The 23900-nt window shown below is 49.2% G+C and overlaps 1 protein-coding gene across 2 annotated transcripts in view; it reads right to left on the bottom strand.

The window, feature by feature from the left end:
• Window positions 1-23900, bottom strand: part of LOC146188252 (uncharacterized) — a 228692-nt gene that overhangs the window by 81545 nt on the left and 123247 nt on the right. For both annotated transcript variants that reach the window (XM_084603705.1, XM_084603706.1), the window contains one exon: window positions 1756-1858. In XM_084603705.1, the coding sequence (XP_084459831.1) occupies window positions 1756-1858 (103 nt within the window). The remainder of the gene's footprint in view (window positions 1-1755; window positions 1859-23900) is intronic.

Here is a 23900-nt window from a genome sequence, read left to right on the forward strand (position 1 = left end):
CCAGGGGCGTAAGACACATGGTTATGCCGGCTCTCGTACCGAGCTTTTGAATGCTCTTGCGAAGCGAGAATTCGCAAATGGGCGAGATGGCGAGCTTCTTCGGCTCAACAAAGAGTTTCCGTGATGCACAGTTCATCATGGACGGAGTAAGGAAGAATGGTGTCTAGACAATACCGAGGAGGACGGCCATATAGCAGGAAGAACGGGCTGTAGCCAGTAGTCTCATGGGTTGCAGTGTTGAATGCAAACGTTATAAATGGCAGTATAGTATCCCAATTCTTGTGGTCAGATGCAATGTACATAGATAGCATGTTTGTGAGTGTGCGGTTTGTGCGCTCCGTCAAGCCGTTGGTTTGAGGGTGATATGGTGTGGAATGCCTAAAATGTGACGCACACAAACGAAGAAGCTCTTCCACAACATCTGCCATAAACTGGCGACCTCGGTCACTGATGATCGCTCGCGGAGGTCTATGGTGGAGGATCACAGAACGGAGCAAGAACAGGGACACGTGGTGAGCGGTGGCTGAAGGAAGAGCTGCCGTTTCGCAGTAGCGGATGAGGTAGTCGGCACAAACCACGATCCAAAGATTTCCGTCGGATGACTTCAGGAAGGGACTCATAAGGTCGATTTCGATTTTCTCAAATGCGCCACGTGGTGGAGTCACAGGATGCAGCAGGCCCTGTGGCGTGGACGTAGGGCGTTTGTGTCGTTGGCACTCAGTGCAGCTCGCCACATATCGCTACAAAGCTCGCACATTTGGTGCCAGCCACCATGGTTGCATTTAGATGAAGGCAAAATACACAAACACCCATGTGTTGCAAAAGTGAACTTAACAAGGTATGAATTACTCTTATGCCTACCACTAAGATGTCCTCATAGTCCATGTTTTGTTTCACATTGTCAAACCCAACAATTTAAAATTTACTGCCTTTATTCTAGGGCTAAGTGTAGCAGAACCCGGACATGATGCCTGGTGCAAAAGCAAAAAACAAACATGCACAGGCTGGAGAAAAAAACAGGATAGGCATGTGTAACACCTCTAGTGTCTGTGTCTTTTTGTGAGCCAGGTAGTATGCCTGTACCTCATAGGATGGCCAAATTTAATGCCCATAACAGAGTGCCTCCCCTTTTACAGAGTGAGCAGCCTGCTGTAAGTGACCAGGGCTGTTAATTGGGTAGGTGGTAACTGTAACGTGGCTCATAAGAGGCACCCAGTTATAGAAGAAACAACAAAGGTAGTGTTTACAATGGAAGTAAAAAAAAAGTTCAGTTGCAAGTTGCTGAATGTGCGCAGGAAAATATGCACCGGGCGGTAGGGAGGCAGCTTGGCAGTGAAAAAAAACAATTGGACCTGCCACAACACTGCAACACTTGCCACAGCTAGAAGAATATTCAACTTGTCCGAATATATGTCCATCAAATATGGGTACTGTTCTGGCTATCAGTTCTGCATAACCATCCAGAAATTCATTCGGGACTTAGTATCACCAAGCAGAATTCAGTCTATAACCAAACAAACAGTACAGCACTACAGGAACTTCTCACTTCTGACACAGGTCTCAGTAACACACGTTTACACCAGCATCACAAACGTATAGCCATGTTAGTACTGCATTAATTATGCATAACAATAAATATAGGAATCACCTTTGAGCCATTTTGGCTGCTCCTGCATGTTCATAAAGATTAACATTTGTATGGCTGTGTTGTGTAGCATGAACAGACTAGAAGAAAAGCACACTGCAAAAACTCACCGCCTCGATCGACTGGATTGAGGAGAGCTGCCATCCACAAGTTTCTGTTGGGCCAATGGCTGAGTTCCCTCATTTAATATCACTGGATCACCAAGGAGGCCATCTGCAAAGAATTCATCAGGTACAGGATGGATTCTCCCAATCCAGTTCTTATCACTCCCAGCACCACCAGAGAAACTCAGCCTGAGGGCACAAGAGGAGGGATGCATAAGCACAAAAATATTTATTTATTTATTTCATAAACACTGCTGACTGCCCTTTGGCAATCAAGGGAGGAGTGCCTAAAGTTAAAAAAAAAAAGCAAATTACAAAGCAGTAACAAAATAACAGCAACAAAGGGCTGGAAGCAAAATATAATAATTATGCAGTGCAACCAACCAAAAGAATGGAAGAACAAAAATCTCACATACTAAAATGCAGGATCCAAGCAATGAATTAAAAAGCAAGCAAGGATAAGCAAAACGGTTGGGTTTAAACAAATAAGCAAAGTACAAAAACAGGGCAGAATGCAAACAAACAGATCATCGAATTTAATGGTTCTTTCTTTTGGAGTCCTTTGAAAGCTAATATAAAGCATGCCCCTTACTTTAGGTCACCTTTAAAGAAAAACATACTCTGATATGTAAATGAAAGTTGCTACTGTATATAACTGTGTTTCCTAAGACATGAAAATGTCAAGAATTGGTTATGTTCTACATTGGTTCCTTTTCCTTGCTTGCTACATTTGTAGCCTGCGTTAACTATGAACCCAGGACATGCCAATAGCTATGGGTTAAACGCTTGTGTGCAGCAAAATATGGCATAAATAATGAACAAATGCTGATCATGAACAAGAGAAAATCCAATAGCTATGGGATCAATAACTTTGTATACAGCAAAATATCGCCTAAATAGACAATGAATGAATGAAAAGAAAAAGGTGTTAAACCATGGACCCAGGACAAGCAAATGGTTATTAGTTCAACAATTCTTTTGATATCAACAAATGTGAAAGCAACCTTATAACTAATGTTTAATAATATCCTTATCACTAAATTTCTTATCATCACCAGCCAGACTACACTGTTGCAAAACCTTCAAAACTGTATTTGTTGTTTTAAGCAGCCGCTGGCATGCGGCCTTATCACTCTGATTCTGGAACGCATATCAATTCTGTATTCGTTGTTTGTTATTGCTCGACTGATGATCAGTTCCTTTGTCGCGCAAGATGCACCGAGATCTGTCTCGAAGATTCCGGTCACTCGCGTATCTTTCTATAATGTACCAGCTTGCACTAGTGACAGTTTGCAACGCTATCTAGATTGTTCTGAGCCGCCTTTAAATTCAGCGTTGATGTGTGTGACAAGCATTCGTAGTTCAGTGATCAACGAGCACGTTTGTTGCTATCGCCGCTGCCCGAGTTGCTTAGTTCTTTTGTGCGCGCAAGTCAGCCCAATAAAGAGTTAACTTCAGCACCATCCCGCCTATGTCTTATTTTGGTGTGTATGGCCTTGACACCACTACGTGACATATGGTGGAGGTGGTGCCCTTGATCCATCACGACAAGACACCAGCCCTGTTCCTGTCACCCTGGGAGATCAGCCAACAGGCCAGCGAACCAGTTGTCTTCAAGGGCTCCAACTGGAACACCGTCTGCTGCCGGACCCCGTTCGATTATGGAAGGCATCAACGCTGACAATAGCCCAGCCTAAAGCACCAGTTGTTTTCGTCCAACTCAGTGAGCTGCCCTGCTTCCATGGACGACAGGACGAGGATGCGAAAGACTGGTCTGACCTGTTTGAACGCGTGGCAAGTTTCAACGCCGAAAGACAAGTCTACTTTTCGCTTGAAGGATCTGCCCGAATGTGGTTTGAAATTCATTAGGCAGCTTTGAAGGGTTGAAAGATTTTCAAGAAAGAGCTTTTGACTGCCTTTTCAAGAGTCGCTCGAAAGGAAAGAGCCCAGGCCCTCTTTCAATCAAGACTTTAACTCCCTAACAATCCTGTCCTGGTGTACGTCGAGGAGATGAAGCACCTCTTTCACCGCGCCAACCCTAACATGACCGAAGGTGAAAGAGTCAAATTTTTAATGCGAGGCGTTAAAGAGGCGCTTTTTGCAGGTCTTGTTCGAAATCCGCCAAACACTGTGGCGGAATTTGAAACGGAAGCATCTACCATTGAGACGACGGACACCCGGATGCGCCACTACGAGCAATGACTTCAACCGGATCACTCAAGCCCCAGCACATCTGCAAGCGGAGAGAACCTTGGGGACCTCATCTAGGAGATCGTGGGAGAGCTCCACCGATTGCTGCCATCATCGCAACAACCCCAGGTGGCGACGCTTGCGGACGTCATCCGTGAAGAAGCCCAGCCGGCGCTGGGTGTTCCTCAAGCGACGGCTCCAGCACAAGAGGCAACAGCGATGAACTACGCTGCTGCATTACATTGCCCTGCATCCCGACGTGATAACTTTCCAAGCCCTTGCCGCTACCATCCTGTTCCTGAAAGTCGCCCCTTCACCCCGTCCGCCAAGCCGACCAACGACCTCCAAGCCCCAGGAAGTGCGACGCCTGGAGGACAGCGAACAACCAACCATTATGCTTCCACTGTGGTGAGGCCGGCCACATTCTGCGCCACTGCCCGTACCGATGAATCGGTCTCAGTGGATTCGCAGTCGACGCTCCACGACCACGCCCAGGTGAAAAACCGCAAGGAAACGACAGCTATCTACGTAGCGGTGACATTGTGCCATCAAGCCATCGGTTGAGGTCCCCATCGCCGTACAGGTCTTGCTTTGCATCGCCAGGCCGTAACTACGATGACAGTGTGCACGGAAGGTCCCCAAGCCCCCGTGGGGGAAACTAAACACAGCATATTTGGAGGTGAGGTTGCTCAACAGCGAAAACAGGAAGATTCTCCGTCGCCGACGTCGAGTGACGACGATGCAGCCATTAAATCGCCGCTCCACAAGACGTCGACAAGATCATGATTAGACTTCAAGTTGACATTGCCGCCCAGTGAAATGACGGCGGTATGCCCCGGACGCGACCTAAGCACGAGACGAAGCAGAGATCGAATACCAAAGCCAACGTGCAAAACGAGGACGCGAGCAAGCGACCTTGAGGTTGCTGTCGATGGTCACTCAGTCACTGCTCTAGTAGACACCGGAGCTGACTATTCAGTCATCAACAGACCGTTTATCTGCACCGCAGGTGGTAACCTTATTATGCCGTCTGGGAGATGCACCACAAGAGGGACAGTGAATGGATGCATTTGCCCTACGAGCATCATGGTCTTGCAGCAAGGCTCCCATAACGTGATTTTGGGTATGGACTTTTTGAATGAGCATCAGGCGATCATAGACCTCCACTCAAAGCTCGTTGAACTCTCCACGGACAAGGCAATACCTTCCATGACGACTTCGATGCAACACTTCACTCTAAATGTCCTCAACGAAGTAGTGAGTATACCGCCCCGATCAAGCATCGTCGTCTCTGTCGTTACCAGCAACATCGAAACTGCCGAAGGTGTCATCGAAGGAAACACCCAGTTGGTTTTGGAGTGCGGACTAGTAGTCACAAGAGGCGTCGCCTGTCGCCGTTATGGACAAGCTGAAGTGCTTGTCACGAACTTCACGGAATACCGGCACATGAACAAGGGCATGACGATTACTTTCCTTGACGAATTAGCGCACACCCGAGGTCTTCGCCTTCCCCAGCCAACATGAACATGATACAGTCGAGCCCGCTTATAACGAACCTGAGCGTCACGCGGCGTCCGTCCGTTATATCCCGAAGATCGTAGTAACTGGACCACAAACTAAAAAAGAGAAAAAAAAAGTTGGCGGTCAAAACACGAAATTTATTTCTTAGCAATAAAGTCTGTGATGCTCGTCTGTTTCTGCAGTGCAGATGCGATGAGGGTGGTCACCAGTTTATTTAAAGCACTAGCGTGCTCTTCGCTGAGTCCTTTGGCATAGACAAGTTGTCTCAGGCCCTCTATATAGCCCATTACTACAAATGTGCTTACGGGTGCTGGCTCAGACGTTTCGTCTTCATCTGATTCTTCCGCGTCGCTCTCGGCCCACACTTCAGAAACGATGCCTTCGTCCGTGCACGGTTCCGCAATATCCGCGTCTTCATCCGCAGAAATAAAATCCTGCCAACCAATGCCAGGGCCTCCCATGTCGGAGTCGACGACGCGCTGCCACAAATCGCCACCGGAATCATCATCATCGGAGGCATCAGGCCCGACGTCCGGTACTGCGTCGACGAAGCCGGCCTTGCGGAAACAGTTTCGCACGCAAGCGGTCATCACCTCCGCCCAGGCCGCCTTCAACATCTCAAGGCTGAATACAATGAAACTCGGAGCGGCAAGTTAGCGGCCGGACGGTCAATGGCGATGAGCAAGTGCTGCACAATGCGGCGCCTATACGATGCCTTAAAGGAGCGTATTATGCCCAAATCAAGAGGCTGCACTTTAGAAGTGGTATTGGGCGGCAGGAAAAGTACAGTCACTGCCGTCAGAGACGTTTGCACGTGGTGCGCTGAGCAATTGTCGAGCAACAGCAGCACGCGCCTGCTCTGCCTCTGCATGTCGCGGTCAAACTCGCCCAGCCACTCTGCGAATAAATCCCGTGTCATCCAGGACTTAGTATTGTGCCTGTAGCGCACGGGTACATGGTTCCGAAAGCAACGTGGCTTCTTGGATTTTCCGATTACAAACGGCATGCGCCGGTCGCTGCCATTCATATTAGTGCACAAAGAACTGTAACGCGCACTTTACTGTGTTTACCACCAGCGCATGACTCCCCTTTCATGGAGTGCGTCTTGTCTGGAAGCATCTGATAAAATAATGCAGTTTCATGTGTTATACTCATCCTGCTCCGCGTAGCTTGCAATAATGGCTCGGTTTGTTGCAAGCCAATTGGCAACTTACCGAACGCGCCTCACCGACAATCGATTTAAAAACAATCCCATGCCGCACTTTGAAGCGATGTAGCCAGCCATTGCCTGGGCAGAAGTCGGGAAAATCTAGTAGGAATGTGAAGTCTTTGGCTTTGCCCAGCATCAATGGTCCACTTATCGGATTGTTGCGAGCCCGTGCGTCGACGAACCACTTCAGCAGCGCATCCTCTACGTCCGCATAGGTGGCCTTCCGCAGGCGCTTTCTGTCCGCTGTGCGTCGGAGCTGGCGATCTTTTCCTTATTCTTCAGAATTGTCGAGATGGTTGATTTCGACACGTTGTACTTCTTCACCAGCTCTCAATTTTTAGCACCTTGAGACTGTTCCGTCACAATTGCTCGCTTCGTTGCCATGTCCAGCGCTTTTCGTTTCGTGACCGCTGGAGGCAGGCAATTCCCGTCCGCCATCCCGAATTATACGACTCAGGCCCAACAGACGAAGCGCTCACACCACACACACGGAAATGACAACAAAGCGCCGCAACTGACGGAGCACGTGCGCACGTGCGACAATCACGCGAGGCAAGCGAGGAAGTGCTAAGGAATGGAGCGGAACGGACACACAGCGGGGCATGGTATGCAGCGGGGACTTGGCGGGGAGACCAATGAGAGGCATTGGATGGTTGGATGGATGGATGGAATATAGGAGCGTCCCCTTTGAAACGGGGTGGTAGCAGTAGCTATCATGCTCATTTTTCTCCTTATATCTCAATTATTGATTCAGAATGGTTAACTAAACCAACATTCTATTTATTAAATTTTGTTCCTACATTACTAACATTATGTCACTTCTCTGCTTTTAAGCCACCAATCTTCCAGCCGTTTTTTTGCTAGTTTCCACCGCCGGTTCTTTCACCCGGCCACTGTTATCTCCCCAGAGCTTCAGGAACAGTGATTGCGCCTGCACCAACTTCCGGATGGATACCATTACATTCGAGTATAATATGGGCAATTGTTTCACAGGAGTTTCCACATACAGCACATGCGTCATCTCCATTGTTAAATTTCTTTTTGTAGCTGCGTGTTCCAAGGCACCCCGATCTAGCCTCAAAAAGTAGGGCACTGCCTCTTGAGTTATCAAAGAAATCTTCCTTCCTGATCTGCATTTTCCACTTTCAGTATAATTCCACACTCTGTTTCTTTTCCATCGAATTTATCCAATTTTTACTCTCTGTGTTCCTCACCTGTTGCTTAATGCTCTTTATTTCTCCGTCCTTGTTACTAGCATACTTACTAGTTAGTTTCCTAGTTCTTTTCCTCCATTGTGAGTCAACGCTTTTTAGGTACAGGTATTTAAATACAGCCCTGAGCGTCAGTGCTGCCACCTGTTGGCTCCTACCGTAGTTGCTTTCAACCGCCCATGGCCTCAGAGATTACCTCCGCAAATCTCGGAGGCCACAAACCGTCACCGCCGTACTGAATGCAACAGCACGCGCGCGCCGCTGCGCATTCAGTCCGCCCGTGCAAACAGTACAACCACTAGCGTATGGAGAGGCCTGCCTCCTGGCGCCCCGCGCCCCTGGCACGGCCGCTCAATGGAACAGCCAGGAAATAAGACGGCCGGCGCCGTGGAGACAGGCGAAGACGAGGGAATGGCGAGAGTAAAGGGGAGCGGAGTTGCGAGGAGGGGCGGCAAGAGGAGAGGGAAGCGGAGTAGCGAGGAGGGGCGGCAGCTTGGCCTTGGAGGCCACACCACGCGCCGACACTCGTAGGCAGCGCGCGGCGGCGAGCAAAGGGTAGCTCGCTTGCGAGGAGGATTGCGAAAACAGACCAAAAGGGATGGGAGCCCATCGTTACCTCGTATCGGGGCGCCGGGTTTCCGCCGTCCGTTCGCTGTAACCGATCGGCAGCGCTCATGGACGTTCGTTATACGTGCGATCTTGTGCCATTGAAGTAATGTATATTTTGGCGGTCACTCCGGTCTCGTTTGTTATAAGTGAAAGTTCATCTTAAGTGGGGCCGTTATAAGTGGGCTCGACTGTACATCCAACAGAGCCAAGCAACCCGATTTCGACATCAACCCAGCACTAGCACGAGACAGACAAGACCAGATTAGCACTCTTCTTGAAAGCTACAGCGAGTGCTTTTCTTTAACGTCAAAGGTGTGGCAAACTGTTGGCAAAGCATCACATCATCACGGACGAACATCCTTGACCGCTACGTCAAAGCCCCTACCGTATATCGCTGCTAGAACGCCAGGCCATACGCCATCAAGTTGAGGAAATCTGCGTGATGACGTGATCCAGCCATCCAACAGACCCTGGACGGCGCCAGTCATTTTGGTAAAGAAAGACTGCACTATTTGCTTCTGCGTTGATTACCGCCATTTGAATGGCATAACTAAGAAGGATGTCCACCCGCTTCCCCGCATTGACAACACACTGGACTGGCTCTCTAATGCTAAGAACTTCTCGACGATGAACCTGAAGAGCGGGTACTGGCAAATTGAGGTCGAAGAAAGAGACCGCAAGAAGACCACAATTATCACGCCAGATAGACTTTTCGAGTTCAAGGTAATGCCATTCGGCCTCTGCTCTGCACCAGCAACATTCCAGCGTGTAATGAATACCGTGTTGGCTGGCTTGAAGTGGTAAATTTGTCTAGCGTACTTAGATGACGCTGTTGTCTTCTCTTCGAACTTTGAAGACCATCTGAAAAAGCTTCGAACAGTACTTGATGCAATCAAGTCCTCCGGTTCAACGTTGAAAGCAGAGAAGTGTCCCTTTGCCTACGGAGAGATGTTTCTGGGTCATATCGTCAGCAAAGTGTTCACCCCAACCTGAAGAAAAGAGCTGCTATCGCACATTTTCCCCAGCCCGGTGACAAGAAAGCTGTGCGCCAATTCCTCAGACTGTGTGCATATTAGCGACGATTCGTCAAAAACTTTTCGCGCCTCACCGAACCTTTGACGCAGTTCACAAAGGCAGACATGCCATTTCAATAGAAAGCACCACAAGCAGGAGCCTTCAAAGAACTTAAGCGCCGCCTACAGTCCCCTCCTATGCTAGGCGACTTTGATGAGAACGCCGAAACCGAGATACATATAGATGCGAGCAGTTTGGGCTAGGCCCTGTTCTCATTCTGAAGAATGCTGGACAAGAGAAAGTAATCGCCTATGCTAGCAGGTCCCTCTCGGAAGTCGAAGCAAATTACTTGACAACCGAGAAGCAGTGCCTCGTGATCATCTGGGCCACTTCGAAGTTCTGCCCATGCTTATACAGCCGACCGTTCAAAGTGGTAAGCAATCACCACGCGCTCTGCTGGCTGGAAAACTTGAAAGACCCCTCCGGCTGCCTTGCCCAATGAAGCTTGCGTCTTCAAGGAATTCGACATAACAATTGTCTACGTGTCAGGCCATAAAGCACTCCAGACTGCTTGTCACGAGCCCCCGTTGATGCACCGGCGAAAGAAGACGACGAAGACGCCATTTTGGGACCGATAAGCGCCAGCAAATCCGCACAACATCAGCAATCAGACCCTGAGCTGAAAGCGCTAGTCGATTACTTAAAAGGAAAGACCGCCTCCCTTCCTGTTGTGTTCAGGCGTCATTTATTATCGTTCATGTTATAGAATGGCCTCCTCGTGAAGAACTTCGCACCCAACAGGACCGCGCAGGTTCTTGTTGTGCCTAAAATCCTGCAGCAGGAAATTCTGAAGGTGTTGCACAATGAGCCCACAGCGGGCCATCTTGGGTTTGCGTGCACATTGCGTCGAATTCAGGAGAAGTACTACCGGCCGCGACTGCCTGCCGAAGTTGCCCACTACGTGAAGACGTGTCGTGAGTGCCAACGAAGCAAGACGCCGCCCAGACCAGCAGGACTACTGAATCCGATTCCGCCCCCAACCCTGCCTTTTCAACAATTTGGGATGGATCTCCTTGGCCCCTTTCCAACATCATCTATAGATTGGAAGTTGCCAAATTTTTTTGTCGAACAAATTCTCTTGCGACACAGTGCACCAGAAGTGCTTATCACGAACAGGGGAACGGCATTTACGGCAGAGTTGACGTAAGCCATCCTGGAATACAGTCATACAAGCCATCGACGAACAACTGCGTACCATCCCCAAACCAATAGACATACGGAACGTCTGAACAAAACGATCGCGGACATGATCACCATATACGTCGACGCTGAACACAAGACCTGGGACGCCATCTTGCCATACGTGATCTTCGTATATAACACGGTAGTCAGGAAGATGACCAGAGTGATCTCGTTCAAGCTTGTGTACGGCAGGGAGCCCACGACGCTCGACGCAATGCTGCCGCACGTAACCAACGTGGAAAGCTTTGACATTGCCGCCTACCTGCAGCGTGCAGAGGAAGCCTGACGACTCGCACGGCTGCACATTAGAGACCAACAGCGCATGGACACCAGACAATACAACTTACGACGATGCCACGCAGAGTACAATCCAGGAGATCAAGTGTGTGTTTGGACTCCAGTTCGCCGCCGTGGACTAAGTGAAAAGTTACTGCGTCGATACATAGGGCCATACAAAATCCTTCGCCGCATTGGGCAACTCGACTATGAAGTCATTCTCGACGGTACGCCAGCATCACCACGGCGACGAGCGCACCCAGAAATTGTTCATGTTCGTCTGAAGCCTTGTTACGTGCGTTAAGCAATATGTGGTGTTTAAATTTTGTAATCTCTATGTTTAAGTTGCTTTGTTTATTTTGGAACATCGAGGCAATGTTTTTTAAGGGGGGAGTAATGCCGCGAAACCTTCAAAACTGTATTTGTTGTTTTTAGCAGCTGCTGGCACGCGGCCTTATCAGTCTGATTCTGGCATGCGTATCAATTCTGTATTCTTTGTTTGTTAATGCTCGATGTCGCGAGACGCACCTTCATCAGTTCCTTTGTCGTGCAAGATGCACAGAGATCTGTCTCGAAGATTCCGGCCACTCGCATATCTTTCTACAATGCTCCAGCTTGAACTAGTGACAGATTGAGACGCTATCTAGATTGTTCTGAGCCGCCTTTAAACTGAGCGTTGATATGTGCGACAGGCATTCGTAGTTCAATGATCGACGAGCCCGTTTGTTGATATCGCCGCCGCCGAGTTGCTTAGCTCTTTTGCAGGTGCAAGTCAGCCCAATAAAGAGTTAATTTCAGTACCATCACGCCTGTGTCTTCTTTTGGTGTAAATGGCCTTGTCACCACTGCGTGACAATACCCCACTGTAGTGAGGCCTCTCCCATACTCCTACACCTAATCCAGCCCGTGCTAGCTGCAGCCACTGACCCCTATGAACTCCTTATCCTGCATTTCTTACCACCAATTTACATATTGATTTGCTTAAACTAATTTATATCCCTAGGACAATATTCATTCCATCCCTAATTTCCTTATTATCAACGTCATCACCATGTATTTCATGCTTATTTTTATTACGAGTAATTACCTTGAAGCTATTCATTTCACCATGATCATGGTGGAAACAGCACTAAAACAGGATGGTGCAAGAACACAACACAGGTGCTGACTAACAACTGACATTAATTCCATAAATACAGATATACATGTAAGCACACCGCTCCATTCTCGCTCCATTCTGCTTTAGCACTGTTTCCACCATGATTGTAAACCAACAAGCCCAACTCTCCACTCTTCTGAGTTTCATCTCACTAATAGGCATGTTTTCATTTTCGTTTACAAACACATTTTGTCCTTAGTTTATGATGACAATAGCCTATTATTAAGGCTTTCATCTGAATAATGAAGGAACAAATAGAAAAGAAGAAAGTGTCCATGATGAATCCGAGACAAGCCAATGACTATGGATATGAGTTGAGCAATTCTTTTGTATATAGCATATTATGGCACAAGTAATGAATGAACAAATGCAAAGAAAAAAGTACATATACGATGAGAAGTTGAAGGGCCTGCAAAAGCAAGATTGAAAGATGCAAACATAGCATGCTGCAAAACACCCAAAAAATAACAAAATTTAGGTGCTAGTGTCTAAGCACGCAAGACCTTGAAAATCAGCTGAAATGTATGACACGTCATTCCACTCTACTGTGAGCAGGTACGAATGACCCTGCAAAATAATACTCCTTACACAGGCACATTTAGTGTCACTTTGAATGAGTGACATTTGTTTTAACTGTCATTCTCGCAGAGTTATCCAAACTTTAGTGGGACTCATTGTGCAATGCACTCGCCCTGTTGTGTTCTCACACCAGTCTGTCAAGCCAGGAGAGAGTGTACCCTCAGCATAAGCTCACCACTTTCTGAGAATCACGTCTTGAAATCTTTAATATCTCGAGTTTATCTTTCAATGGGTACCTGTTTAAGAGCTTGGAACCAAAATAATGTGCAAACTTGAGCAGATGCTGACTAGCAACTGGTGTTTATTCCAATATATATATATATATATATATATATATATATATATATATATATATATATATATAAACACACAACAACCCAGCAATCAAGAGGGGCAGAAAGTGCACATGCTCAGGTCATGACAAATGAAACTTAATCTAGAGATGAAAAGGCAAAAAAGTGATCAAGAGTAATGAAAATAGTGATAGGGAATTAAATTAGTTGTAAGGAAATCAATAAGTAAATTGATGATAAGAAATGCAGGTGAAGTTCACACTTAACTCAGCAGAGGGCTGGGTTAAGTGTAGGTGTATGGGAGAGGGTGAGCAGGAGTAACAAAAAGGGTGACTGGGTGAAAAAAAAAAAGGAATGTGAAGAAGATCTTCACTTGTTAAAGGTGTGCGTCAAGGATGAAATGAAAGTGGCAAGGTGAATAGCACGTGCTCATGAATAATGAATTAATGAAAAGAAAAAGGTGTTAAACCATAGACCCAGGACAAGCTGTATCGCATATGTACTCGTATATAACGAAAGAAGGAAGGAAGGAGCGAGGGAGGGAGGGAGGGAAGGATTTGAAATAAAGGAAGCATTAGGCAAGGATGATGGCAAATGACTGCAACTGCTCTTCAATGGCTTGTGACCTGCTTGGTACTGAATCATTGCTCAGGGGGGCATTAACTAAAAGCCAGCTTTAGCCTGCATGCAACATACTGCTGCTACGACACACTTGCATTCTTGTACCTGTCCGAATGCCAGCCTATGCGCTCCACCACGTTTACCTCACTGGAGCATTCACGGTTGGATTCTTACTTGTCTCGGATTGTGACGTTTCTTAGAGTTAAAAGTTATGTAACCAGATATGATGTGCAAAAAAGCTCTGAAACTTAGCACAGAGCGATTGCATTTACAACAAGACTGATTACTTCTACAGAGGGGTCATTGCCACTGCTATCATTTCCAAATAACACTTCTTTTTGCTGCGCGACAGCACACACTGTTACACGGTGTTGAATGCAAAACTCACAGAACTTTCCAGGAAATGTGCTAGCTTGAGCAGGCACTAAGTTTTGGTACTATGATACTTCGCCAAAGTGAATAATAAAAAGCAAACAACCCTGCACAGGCAATGAAAATTACAACTGCTATGGTGGCACTGTGAATAGGGTGCCTAACTACTAAGCCAGGGTTTGTTGCTAGCTGCACCGGTGGAGTTTCAAAGGGGGAACCTGTGACAAGGCCATAGAGCAGTCCCCTCTTAGCAACATTTGTATGGGCTCCTGTGAAACACACTGAAAGCTGTAGGTGCAGCTTAGAATGATGGTTAGTTGACTGTGAAGATCTCGCGCCTTGTTTAGGTTGCATTACTAGCTCAAAAAGGGGCCTGCGGATCGCTAGTGTTTGCTGGGGAGTGCAAAATGTGGCAGCGTGGCAATGCAATGTGATTAAAACCAAATGCCCCAAAAGAAAAACACTGAAGAGCGCATTTGGAGTGGAACATGCTGTCCCAGTTTTTTGCGAGGGTGGAAGAACGGGCTAGTTGGTAGTTACCCTGAGAAAAAACAGCGCACTCTTGCCACATGGACAACCAAAGAAATGACAACACAGTACTGTGCTGTCGTTTCTTTCTTTGTCCATGTCTACAGAGTGCTATGCTTTTCCCAAGAAAGTCCCAGTTTAGTGCTCGTCTCATTTCTATTGTTGCTGTAGTTTGTGGATGTAGATGTAACTCTGACCAAAAGCATTAACAACTTCACAGAATAAGCATGGTATTGTACCTGTGAGTTGATGAGAAACAAATTAGACTTTTCCTGCCATTTTGTAAGCTTTTCTTTTTCCCTTCAGTTGCTCCTGCACTCTCCTTTAGCGGTATCTCTGTTCACGTTCAGGAGCGCTTAATACAACCATCGTCATCATCATCCTCAGCTCACTGTAGGGCGAAGGCCTCTCCCAAATTCCTCCAATTAACCCGGTCCTGTGCGAGCTGCATCCACTTGATCCCTGCGAACTTCTTAACCTCACCCATCCACCTAATTTTCTGCCGCCCCCCTGCTACACTTTCCTTCCCTTGGAATCCAGTTTGTTGCCCTAAGCGACCATCGGTTATCCTTCCTTCGCGCTACATGTCCTGCCCATGCCCAATTCTTCTTCTTGATTCCATTAGAATGTCAGTGATTTGAGTTATTTCTTTGACCCACTCTGCACGTTTCCTATCTTTTAACGTTATACCTACCATTTTTCGTTCCATAGCCCTCTGAATTGTCCTCAACTTAAGTAAAACCCTCTTTGTTAGCTTCGACGTATCAGCCCCATAAGTAAGTACGGGTAAGATACAACTGTTGTATACTTTCCTCTTAAGCGATACCGGTAAGCACCTACTCATAATCTGGGAGTGCTTACCAAATGTGCTCCATCCCAGTCTTATTCTCCTTGTTATTTCCCTTTCATGGTCCGGACCTACGATTACTACCTGTCCTAAATAGATATATTCGCCTACTACTTCCAGTGCTTCACTACCCAAAGTAAACTGCTGTTCCTTCCCTAGGCTATTGAACCTTAAATTAGTCTTCTGCATATTGATTTTCAAGCCTACTTTTTTACTTTTCCTGTCTAGGTCATCAATCATTCTTTGCAATTCATCCCCTGAGTTACTTAGGAAGGCAATTTCATCAGCAAATCGCAGACTACTGAGGCATTCTCCATCTACTCCTAACTGCTCCCATTCCAAGTCTCTGAATAATTCTAAGTAAGCTGTGAATAGTACTGGGGAGATTGTGTCGCCTTGCCTAGCATCTTTCTTTATAGGAATTTTGTTACTTTCTTTATGCAGAACTATGGTTGCAGTGCATCCTTTATATTTTTATGGCGCGCGCCAAGGTGCGCAATGGTAGAAAAAGACGAGGTGCGAAACGAGCGCAAGATGAGCGCGTGAGGGTTAGAGAACAAAAGAAGAGCGCCGGGGCAAGTGGTGTTTGCCTGGTGTCCTCCGTTCTTCTGTGTCTATCTCTAGGCGGGCACAGCGTCCCACAACATTTTGGTGTCAGAAGTGGGATCATGCCGCTCACCCGCTCCCAAAGTCAAGGACCCGACGTGCCAGACGACAGGACTCTGCCACCAGGCGATGGCGTCGACGACGCAGCGGCTGGCGCAGCTAGACCTATACGCTCGGAGGGGCTCGGTCCTTCGCAGCAGCTGGATGGCGGTATTGAGCGCCTCCTGGATATAGTTACTCAGCGGATGGACGCATAGGAGGCCCGTCTGACTGCCCATGCTGTGGACATGGAAGCTCTCCGGCACGACTTCCGTCGCCTTGTGCCAGCCAAGCCGAACACAGGTCACGAGTCTTTAAGCGTCACCGCCACCGCTGCCTCCAGCCCTGCCGTCGCTGGGCCTGCTGTAGTAGACACCAATAATGTGCTCGGCGCGGGTACATCACTGGACGTAGTGGAATTACCCAGGTTTGATGGCGCTATCTCGTGGGATGCCTACCGCATCAAACTGAAAGGTATTGCGACGGCGAGAGGCTGGGACGAGCAAATGAAGTGATGGATGCTCGCCTCCAAACTGAGAGGCCGCGCAACTGAGCTGCTGCAGAACATGCCGCCCGACCATCTGGGCTCTTACACCGTCCTGGTGGGCCTCCTGCCCGACCACTACAGTGCTTCGGGTCAACCCCGTGCGCAGTACCACCGCCTGTGAGCCCGCCGTCAAGAGCCCGGGGAAACATACCAGGACCTCGCCACCGCCATTGAGCGCCTGGTTCTGCAGTCGCTGCCGGGGGCATCTCAGAACGTCGTGGCCCTGGTCAGCCCCGAGGTGTTCATCGACGCCATCCGACTCCCTGAGGTGCAGCGCTTGGTCTGTTTTGGGTGTCCCGAGTCCGTCCACGCCGCCATGGCGCTCGCCATCGAGGCGGAATTGACTTTGTTGGCCACGCGGGGGTTACCACCGTCTGCCGCGCGCACTGTCTCGATGCAGACTCCTCGATGGGCAGTCCCTACACAGTGGCCTCTAACAGACGCGGGCGTAACGACACCCGCACGACCTGCTTCCGCTGCAGCCTGAGGGGGCACTATTCGAGGGACTGTGCTAGCCTTCCGACGTCGGAAAACGATTTGGCGGAACTCAGGGGGAACCGTTCCGCGCCTTGTTCTCCTTGTCCCCTCCTTTCGTCGGCTTCGATAACAACTGAAGCTCCCTACGTACTCGTCGACGTCGCTCTGCTTGACCGGCACGTAGAGGCCTTGGTCGACACTGGAGCGGCTGTCAATGTGCTGGACAAATCGTTTATTGTTAACCAGCCCCACCGGCTTCTTCCAGCCGCCAAAACCCGGCTCTTAGCTTTTAACGGCGCCCCGGTGGAGCAAGTCGGACGTGTCATCGTCAATTTGACAGTGCTCGGAAAGACCCTCTCCACCGAGTTGTTGTAGCAGACAGCCCTATTTGGCCAGTGGTCCTCGGGTGCGGGTGGTGCCAGCAAGCCGGAGTCGTCCTTAATTTTACCACAACAGAACCACGGGCGAGCCGAACTCTGCGTGGGCCGGGTTGGCTTAGCCGGATTTCCAGTCTCGGTGTCGCCCTGTGGCAGTCCCTGGTGTCGGCGACCAAGCGTGCCTCAGAATCTGTGCGTTACCTCGCAACGAAGTGGCCACGTAGAGTCAAGCCGACCGACGTCACTACCGTGACGGTAGCGTCCGCCATGACCCTGCCACCGGGTGCGGCAATGTGGGTGTAGGCCAAGTTTGACAGTCCGGTCACAGCGGACGTGCTTTTCGAACCCATCCGGTGTTCAGCTCCAGCTCGTGAGATGATCGCCCCTCGAAGCCTACTGCCTGTGCTCAAAGGAGAGGCCCACGTATTCATGTTTAACATCAGCCGCGCCCCTCTCGTGCTGACTCCTGGCAATCAATTGGGTACAGCCTCAATCCTGAACTCCGGATCACCGGTTACGTCTTTGCAACCTGAAGCACCGCCCCAGCACCCTCCAGCGCCGGCGGTCCTACCATGGGAAACATTTAACTTTGGCCCCACCCTCCCCGACGTGGAGCTTGCCTCTCTCAAGGCCTTGCTGCTCGAACATTGCAGTTGCTTTCCCCTAAGTGCCGGTGAACTCGGGTGCACTTCCTGGGCCCAACACCGAAAACCGCGGGCCCATTCATCACCAACCTTGCCGTGTAGTGCCAGCCGAACGGAGAGTCATCCAGCAGCACGTATGCGAGATGCTTGACCAGGGAATCATTGCCCCGTCTTGTAGCTCTTGGTCCTCCCCTGTAATCCTTGTGCGCAAGAAGGATGGAACACTCAGTTTCTGCGTTGATTATCGCAAGTTAAATGCTATTACTCACCTCGACGTGTACCCTCTTCCCCGCCTCGACGATGCACTTGATCGCCTGAAGGGGGCCCGTTATTTTTCCACCCTAGATCTGCTCTCGGGCTACTGGCTGGTGCCTTTTCACCCCGATGATGCGGAAAAGACGGCTTTCATGACTCCCAACGGCCTTTACCAGTTCAACCGTATGCACTTCGGTCTCTCGAATGCTCCAGCTACCTTTCAGCGCCTCATGGACCGCGTCTTAGGCAATATGAAGTGGACTATGGCGTTGCTCTACCTGGACGACGTAATCGTCTACACAGCTATGTTTGAAGAACACCAAACGCGACTAAAACTCGTCCTCGAAGCCCTTACCTCTGCTGGGCTTCGCTTAAAACCAAAGAAACAAAGAAATGTCGGTTTTGCAGAGGTGACGTACTTGGGTCACGTTGTGAGCCGGCATGGCATCCGTCCCAACCATGAAACACTAAAAGCGCTTACGGCTTACAAAGCTCCCACCACCGCCAAGGAGCTCAAAAGTTTCCTTGGATTTGCTTCGTATTTCTGCCGTTTCATTCCGGACTTTGCCAAGCGCAGCGCTCCATTGACCGCCCTGCTGAAGAAGAATGCAGCGTGGAGTTGGACGCCAGTCCAACAGTTCGCGTTCCTTGACGTCAAACACGTCTTCAAGCCTCCCACATTGGCCCACTACGACGAATCGGCCCCCATCGTCCTCCACACGGATGCCAGCCAAGATGGGCTCGGCGCTGTCCTTCTGCAGGAAGACGAGTCTGGTGACCACAAAGTTCTAGCTTATGCCAGCCGCCACTCTTCGGAACTCGAGTGCCTCGCCGTTGTCTGGGCCGTCGAGAAGTTCCGTCCCTACCTGTACGTACCGTCATTTTACCATAGTCACGGACAATAGCGCTCTCACTTGGTTGCAGTCTGCCAAACACTTAAATGCCAAGATTGCACGCTGGTCACTGCAACTACAAGAGTACGATTTCACCATACTGCAACGGAGTGGTTCTGCCCATCAAGATGCAGACTTCCTTTCTCGCCACCCTAGTCCCGTGATGGCTTTGACGGATTTCAGGACTGCACAAACGCAAGATCCCAACATTGCGGCCATAGTCCAATCCCTTGGCACTGCTGCCGGCGCAGGTCTCTGTAAACTGCGCCGGGTCTATCGAATTAAAGATAATCTCTTGTGTCATGTGAGGCGGCTCTGTGGTCGACCACCTGTGTGGTTGCTAGTGGCACCAGCAACACTGTGGTCGCAAGCCTTGCGCGGCCTACATGACGCTCCCACAGCTGGTCACCTTGGTCGCGGCAAGACGAGTGTCGGAGCTCTTTTGGTGGCCTATAATGTCCAGAGATGTCAAGGAACACGTTGCGTCCTGCCAGACGTGCCAATACCAGAAATCGTCCGCACGAATAACCAAGCCACCCCCGCAGGCTTTTTCGCCGCCGAGTTCACCTTTCGAACTGGTTGGACTGGACCATTTGGGCCCATTCCCGAAGACGCCCGCCGGAAACAGGCATATTCTGGTTGCGATCGACTACTTTTCCAAGTGGGTCGAAGCACTGCCCGTTCCAGATACCTCTTCCGCTCATGCCGTTTTGTTTGTGTAACAGCATCTCGTTCTTCGACATGGTGTGCCCCGATGCCTCATCACGGACCGTGGGAGCTGCTTTATGTCCATGAATTTGAGCAAGCCCTCTGCTCCTTCGGCATTGTGCATTCCACACATCTGTCAATCATCCCCAGTGCAATGGCCTCGTGAAGCGTGTTAACCGCACCCTCCCGGATATACTCGCCTCCTACGTGGCTTCGTCCCACAGAAACTGGGATCGTTTTGTTTCTGCGGCAGCTTTTGCACTCAACACTGCGAGGCAAGAAACAACGCATGTCACGCCGTTCTCAGTCGTCTATGGCAGAACACCCTCCATCCCTCTCGACGTGCAGTTGGGCCTTCCCCATCAGACTGCGTCACCAACTGACTCCACCCAACAACTTCGTTTCGCCTGCCTCGACGCTCAGCAAAACCTTCTCACGGCTCATACGCGTGTGCAAGTGGCCAATGCGGCAGCGCCACCACTTCTCTCCTTCCGGACCGGTGACTTGGTGCTCGTTCGCCGCACCATCTGAGCGACTGGCCGTGCCATGAAGCTCATGCCCCGATACCGCGGCCCTCACCGTGTCATTAAACGGCTCGGCCCCGTGACATACTGCCTCGAAGACCTCCCCGAGCATTGACCATGCGGTGTGCACCACATTTTCCCGGATCATGTGTCAAACATGAAGCGATATGTCAATGGCGCCAGCATTCACTCCAACTTAGATACCGGGTCATCAACACTACTGTCGTCGCCTGCTGCCTCACTGCCTTCCCCACGAAATGCCGCCCCATAAGTGGAGCGCCTGCAGCAGCTCACCGATACTTTCTCCCCCCCCCCCCCCCCTCCCCCGGTGGAAAGATGTTACGGCGCGCGCCAAAGAGCGCTGCGCCAGAAAAAGAGGCACGGGACGAGCGCGAGAAGAGCACGCGGCGCCTGCGCGAGGGTTAGAGAACAAAAGAAGAGCGCCGGGGCAAGTGGTGTTTGCCTGGTGTCCTCAGTTCTTCTGTGTCTATCTAAGGCGGGCACAGCGTCCCAAAACAATATATATCTTCCAGCACTTTCATGTACGGCTCGTCTACACCCTGATTTTGCAATGCCTGTATGACCGCCGAGGTTTCTACTGAGTCAAATGCTTTTTCGTAATCAATAAATGCTATGTATATGGGCTGGTTATATTCCAAGCATTTTTCTATCACCTGGTTAATGGTAGATATGATCGATAGTAGAGTATACTTTTTGGAAACCTGCTCGATTTCTTGCTTGGCTGCAGTCTAAAGTTACCGATTCTATTAGCGATTACTTTGTTAAATACCTTATATGTAACTGACAGTAAGCTAATCGGTCTGTAATTTTTCAAGTCCTTAGCATCCCCTTTCTTATAAATTAAGATATTGTTTGCATTCTTCCATGGTTCCGGTATCGTCGATGACACCAGACATTGCACAAACAGGGTGGCCAGTTTTTCTAGCACAATATCCTCCCCGTCCTTCAACAAATCTATAGTAACCTGATCCCCTTCAGCTGCTTTCCCCCTTTTCATAGTTTCTAATGCTTTCTTAACTTCATACCATACTTCAACCATATGTCACAGTATTTCTGTCCTGTGGCTTGGCCTCTCAGTGTGGCATTCACCCTCCCCTTCCCGCTTTCCTTCTTTTTTGGGTCTTGGCTGACCTTCATTCACCACATGTTCCTCTCCACTGTTTCTTCCCCCATCCCCGCTTTTCTCCATGGGTGGCAGGAGCGTCAGAGCGAGCCGCGGTGGACAGTGTTCCTGCTCCAGAATAACAAGAACGAGTGTTCCCTAATTGCTAATCCTCAAATGGCAACAATCAACGCAGCCAAGATAGTCAGTCCGAATGACTCTGCTTTTCCTAACTTTCACGGCCAAACAAAGCTGGTATTTTGCCGAAAATGATGATCGCTCGCATCTATGTCACAACGGAAAACAAACATTTGGCCAAAAAACGATATCCACAGCACTGTTGGCACAAAATTTGGTCCAATAAATCAAAACTTTTGGACACCACAGAGTCCAAAACATCACTTGAGAAAATGTACCCCTTCCTTCCTATTCGCTGCGAGATTGAACTGGAGGTGGCGCCACCGTCACTCTGATAGTGGGGATCGGCAGCCGGTGGTGCTCACAGAAACGCACGCAGCTATGTCTGCTTCCGTGTTTACGGCAAGTTTGTTGGCGATGAAAACAAGTCTTATGCAATGCATTAGCGATTTACTGTTTAGTGTTCTAATATTGCAGAAAGCAGAACAAAATCAGTGGATTTTGCCAATGTAGCAAAAAAACTAAAGATGCAGATTTTAGGAAAACAAGGCATGCAACAACCCGTTTTCTAGACTTACTGGCATCGCTTTGCACGCTTTTTTGCATTGTACAGCGCTCACAGGCCTGATACTTGGGCCTGAACATGACATATTGCCTTTTCAACAGAGTGCATGTGGCTTATACGAGTGAGACAGGCAAATGTAGTGTCAAGCCCACGGAGATCAAGGTTCGTGCTCTGACCTGCAGTACTCTAGATTGAATCGGTTCATTATATCACATTCGGCTCGAGGATTCAGCAGGTGAAATGCAGCACTGCCAATGTACTGCCCGGCGGGTTGGCGTACACTCAGTGGACATCAACTCTTAGACAACCAGGCACAAGCACAGTGAAAGCTTAATTTGAACCTCGATAATTTGAATTTGCGAATAATTCGAACTACACTGCTTGGTCCAGCCGAGCTCTATAGAGATCTGTGCTTAAAAAAGCCGTTAATTCAAGCGCGAGTCAGTTCCGCTACGGATAATTCAAACTTCGCGCCGCTGCGTCTGGGCGGCTAGCCGCACATCACGCGACAAAAAAGACAGTAAAGAAACACCTCCGCGATAGGAAGGCATATTTAGAGGCTGCGCACGTCCAAAACGGGGACAGAAGATGGAATCAGGTAAAACCATGGAAGAGTGGGTAAAACTTAAATGGCGCCATGACCAGCGTGGCGGCCGGCAGCATTGAAGGGAGGGGACGGCAGCCGCGGCAAGGCCAGTGTATGGCAGCGGCGGCGGCTGTCTACTCTCTCTTCTGCACAACCCCCGCAGCTCGCAACTAAATATATGTTAATTCTAGCCCTGTTAATTTGGAAATAGGGATAAGTACTGTCGGCGCGGTCCCAGCCAACGCCCATGAAAGGCTATGATATTGGACGGGTACTATGGGTTAAGCATTTTTTTTTTTGCAACAGCCATCCATCTTTTCACCCATCAGTCGTCAGCCGCGATCATGACGCCGGCTTTTAGCATAGTTCGCTTCAAAAGCCGGTTACTGCTATAGCACATTCCAATGACTGGAATGGCAGTAGACAGCGCCTGTACGTCCCAGTCGCTCATAGCATGATAAAGCAAACGTACTGAAAAGGAGGCTTGCACAACCGGACAAGCGCTAGCACTTTGCCAAGTTCGCTCCCCCCTCCCCCCTGCTGGAGCTAAAGTCAAAAGGTAAACACGCCGTTATCACTGAGCAGCATCTTGGTGCACTGCCAAGAAATGTGTTGTGAACCGTGACGGCGCGAAACGGAGGAATGCGGCGCGCTATTGACTGACGCCTTTTTATTTATTTTTTTCAAATTCGTAGGCACAAACCAAGATTGGGTGGTTTCATTATGCGAATGAGTTCGTTATACGGTAAATGTACTGTTATACAAACGGTTCTTGTCAGGTTTTCTGAGGCTATTCCATAATTCAAAGATCGGATAATTCGAACTTTTCCCCTGGTCCCGTGAAGTTCGAATTAAAGAGCTTTTACTGTATTCCCCAAAAATGAGATTACGCCGACACTGTACAGGAAACCTCGTCACACAGGAAAGCTGACTGCTCATGTGTAGAGCGGCGAGAGGTCCGAGTTTGCCGAGCTGATACCAAGGCGGATGCTTCTTG

This window comes from Amblyomma maculatum, chromosome 5 (assembly GCF_055883805.1).
Source record: "Amblyomma maculatum isolate TAMU_Amacu chromosome 5, ASM5588380v1, whole genome shotgun sequence".
NCBI lineage: Eukaryota > Metazoa > Arthropoda > Arachnida > Ixodida > Ixodidae > Amblyomma > Amblyomma maculatum.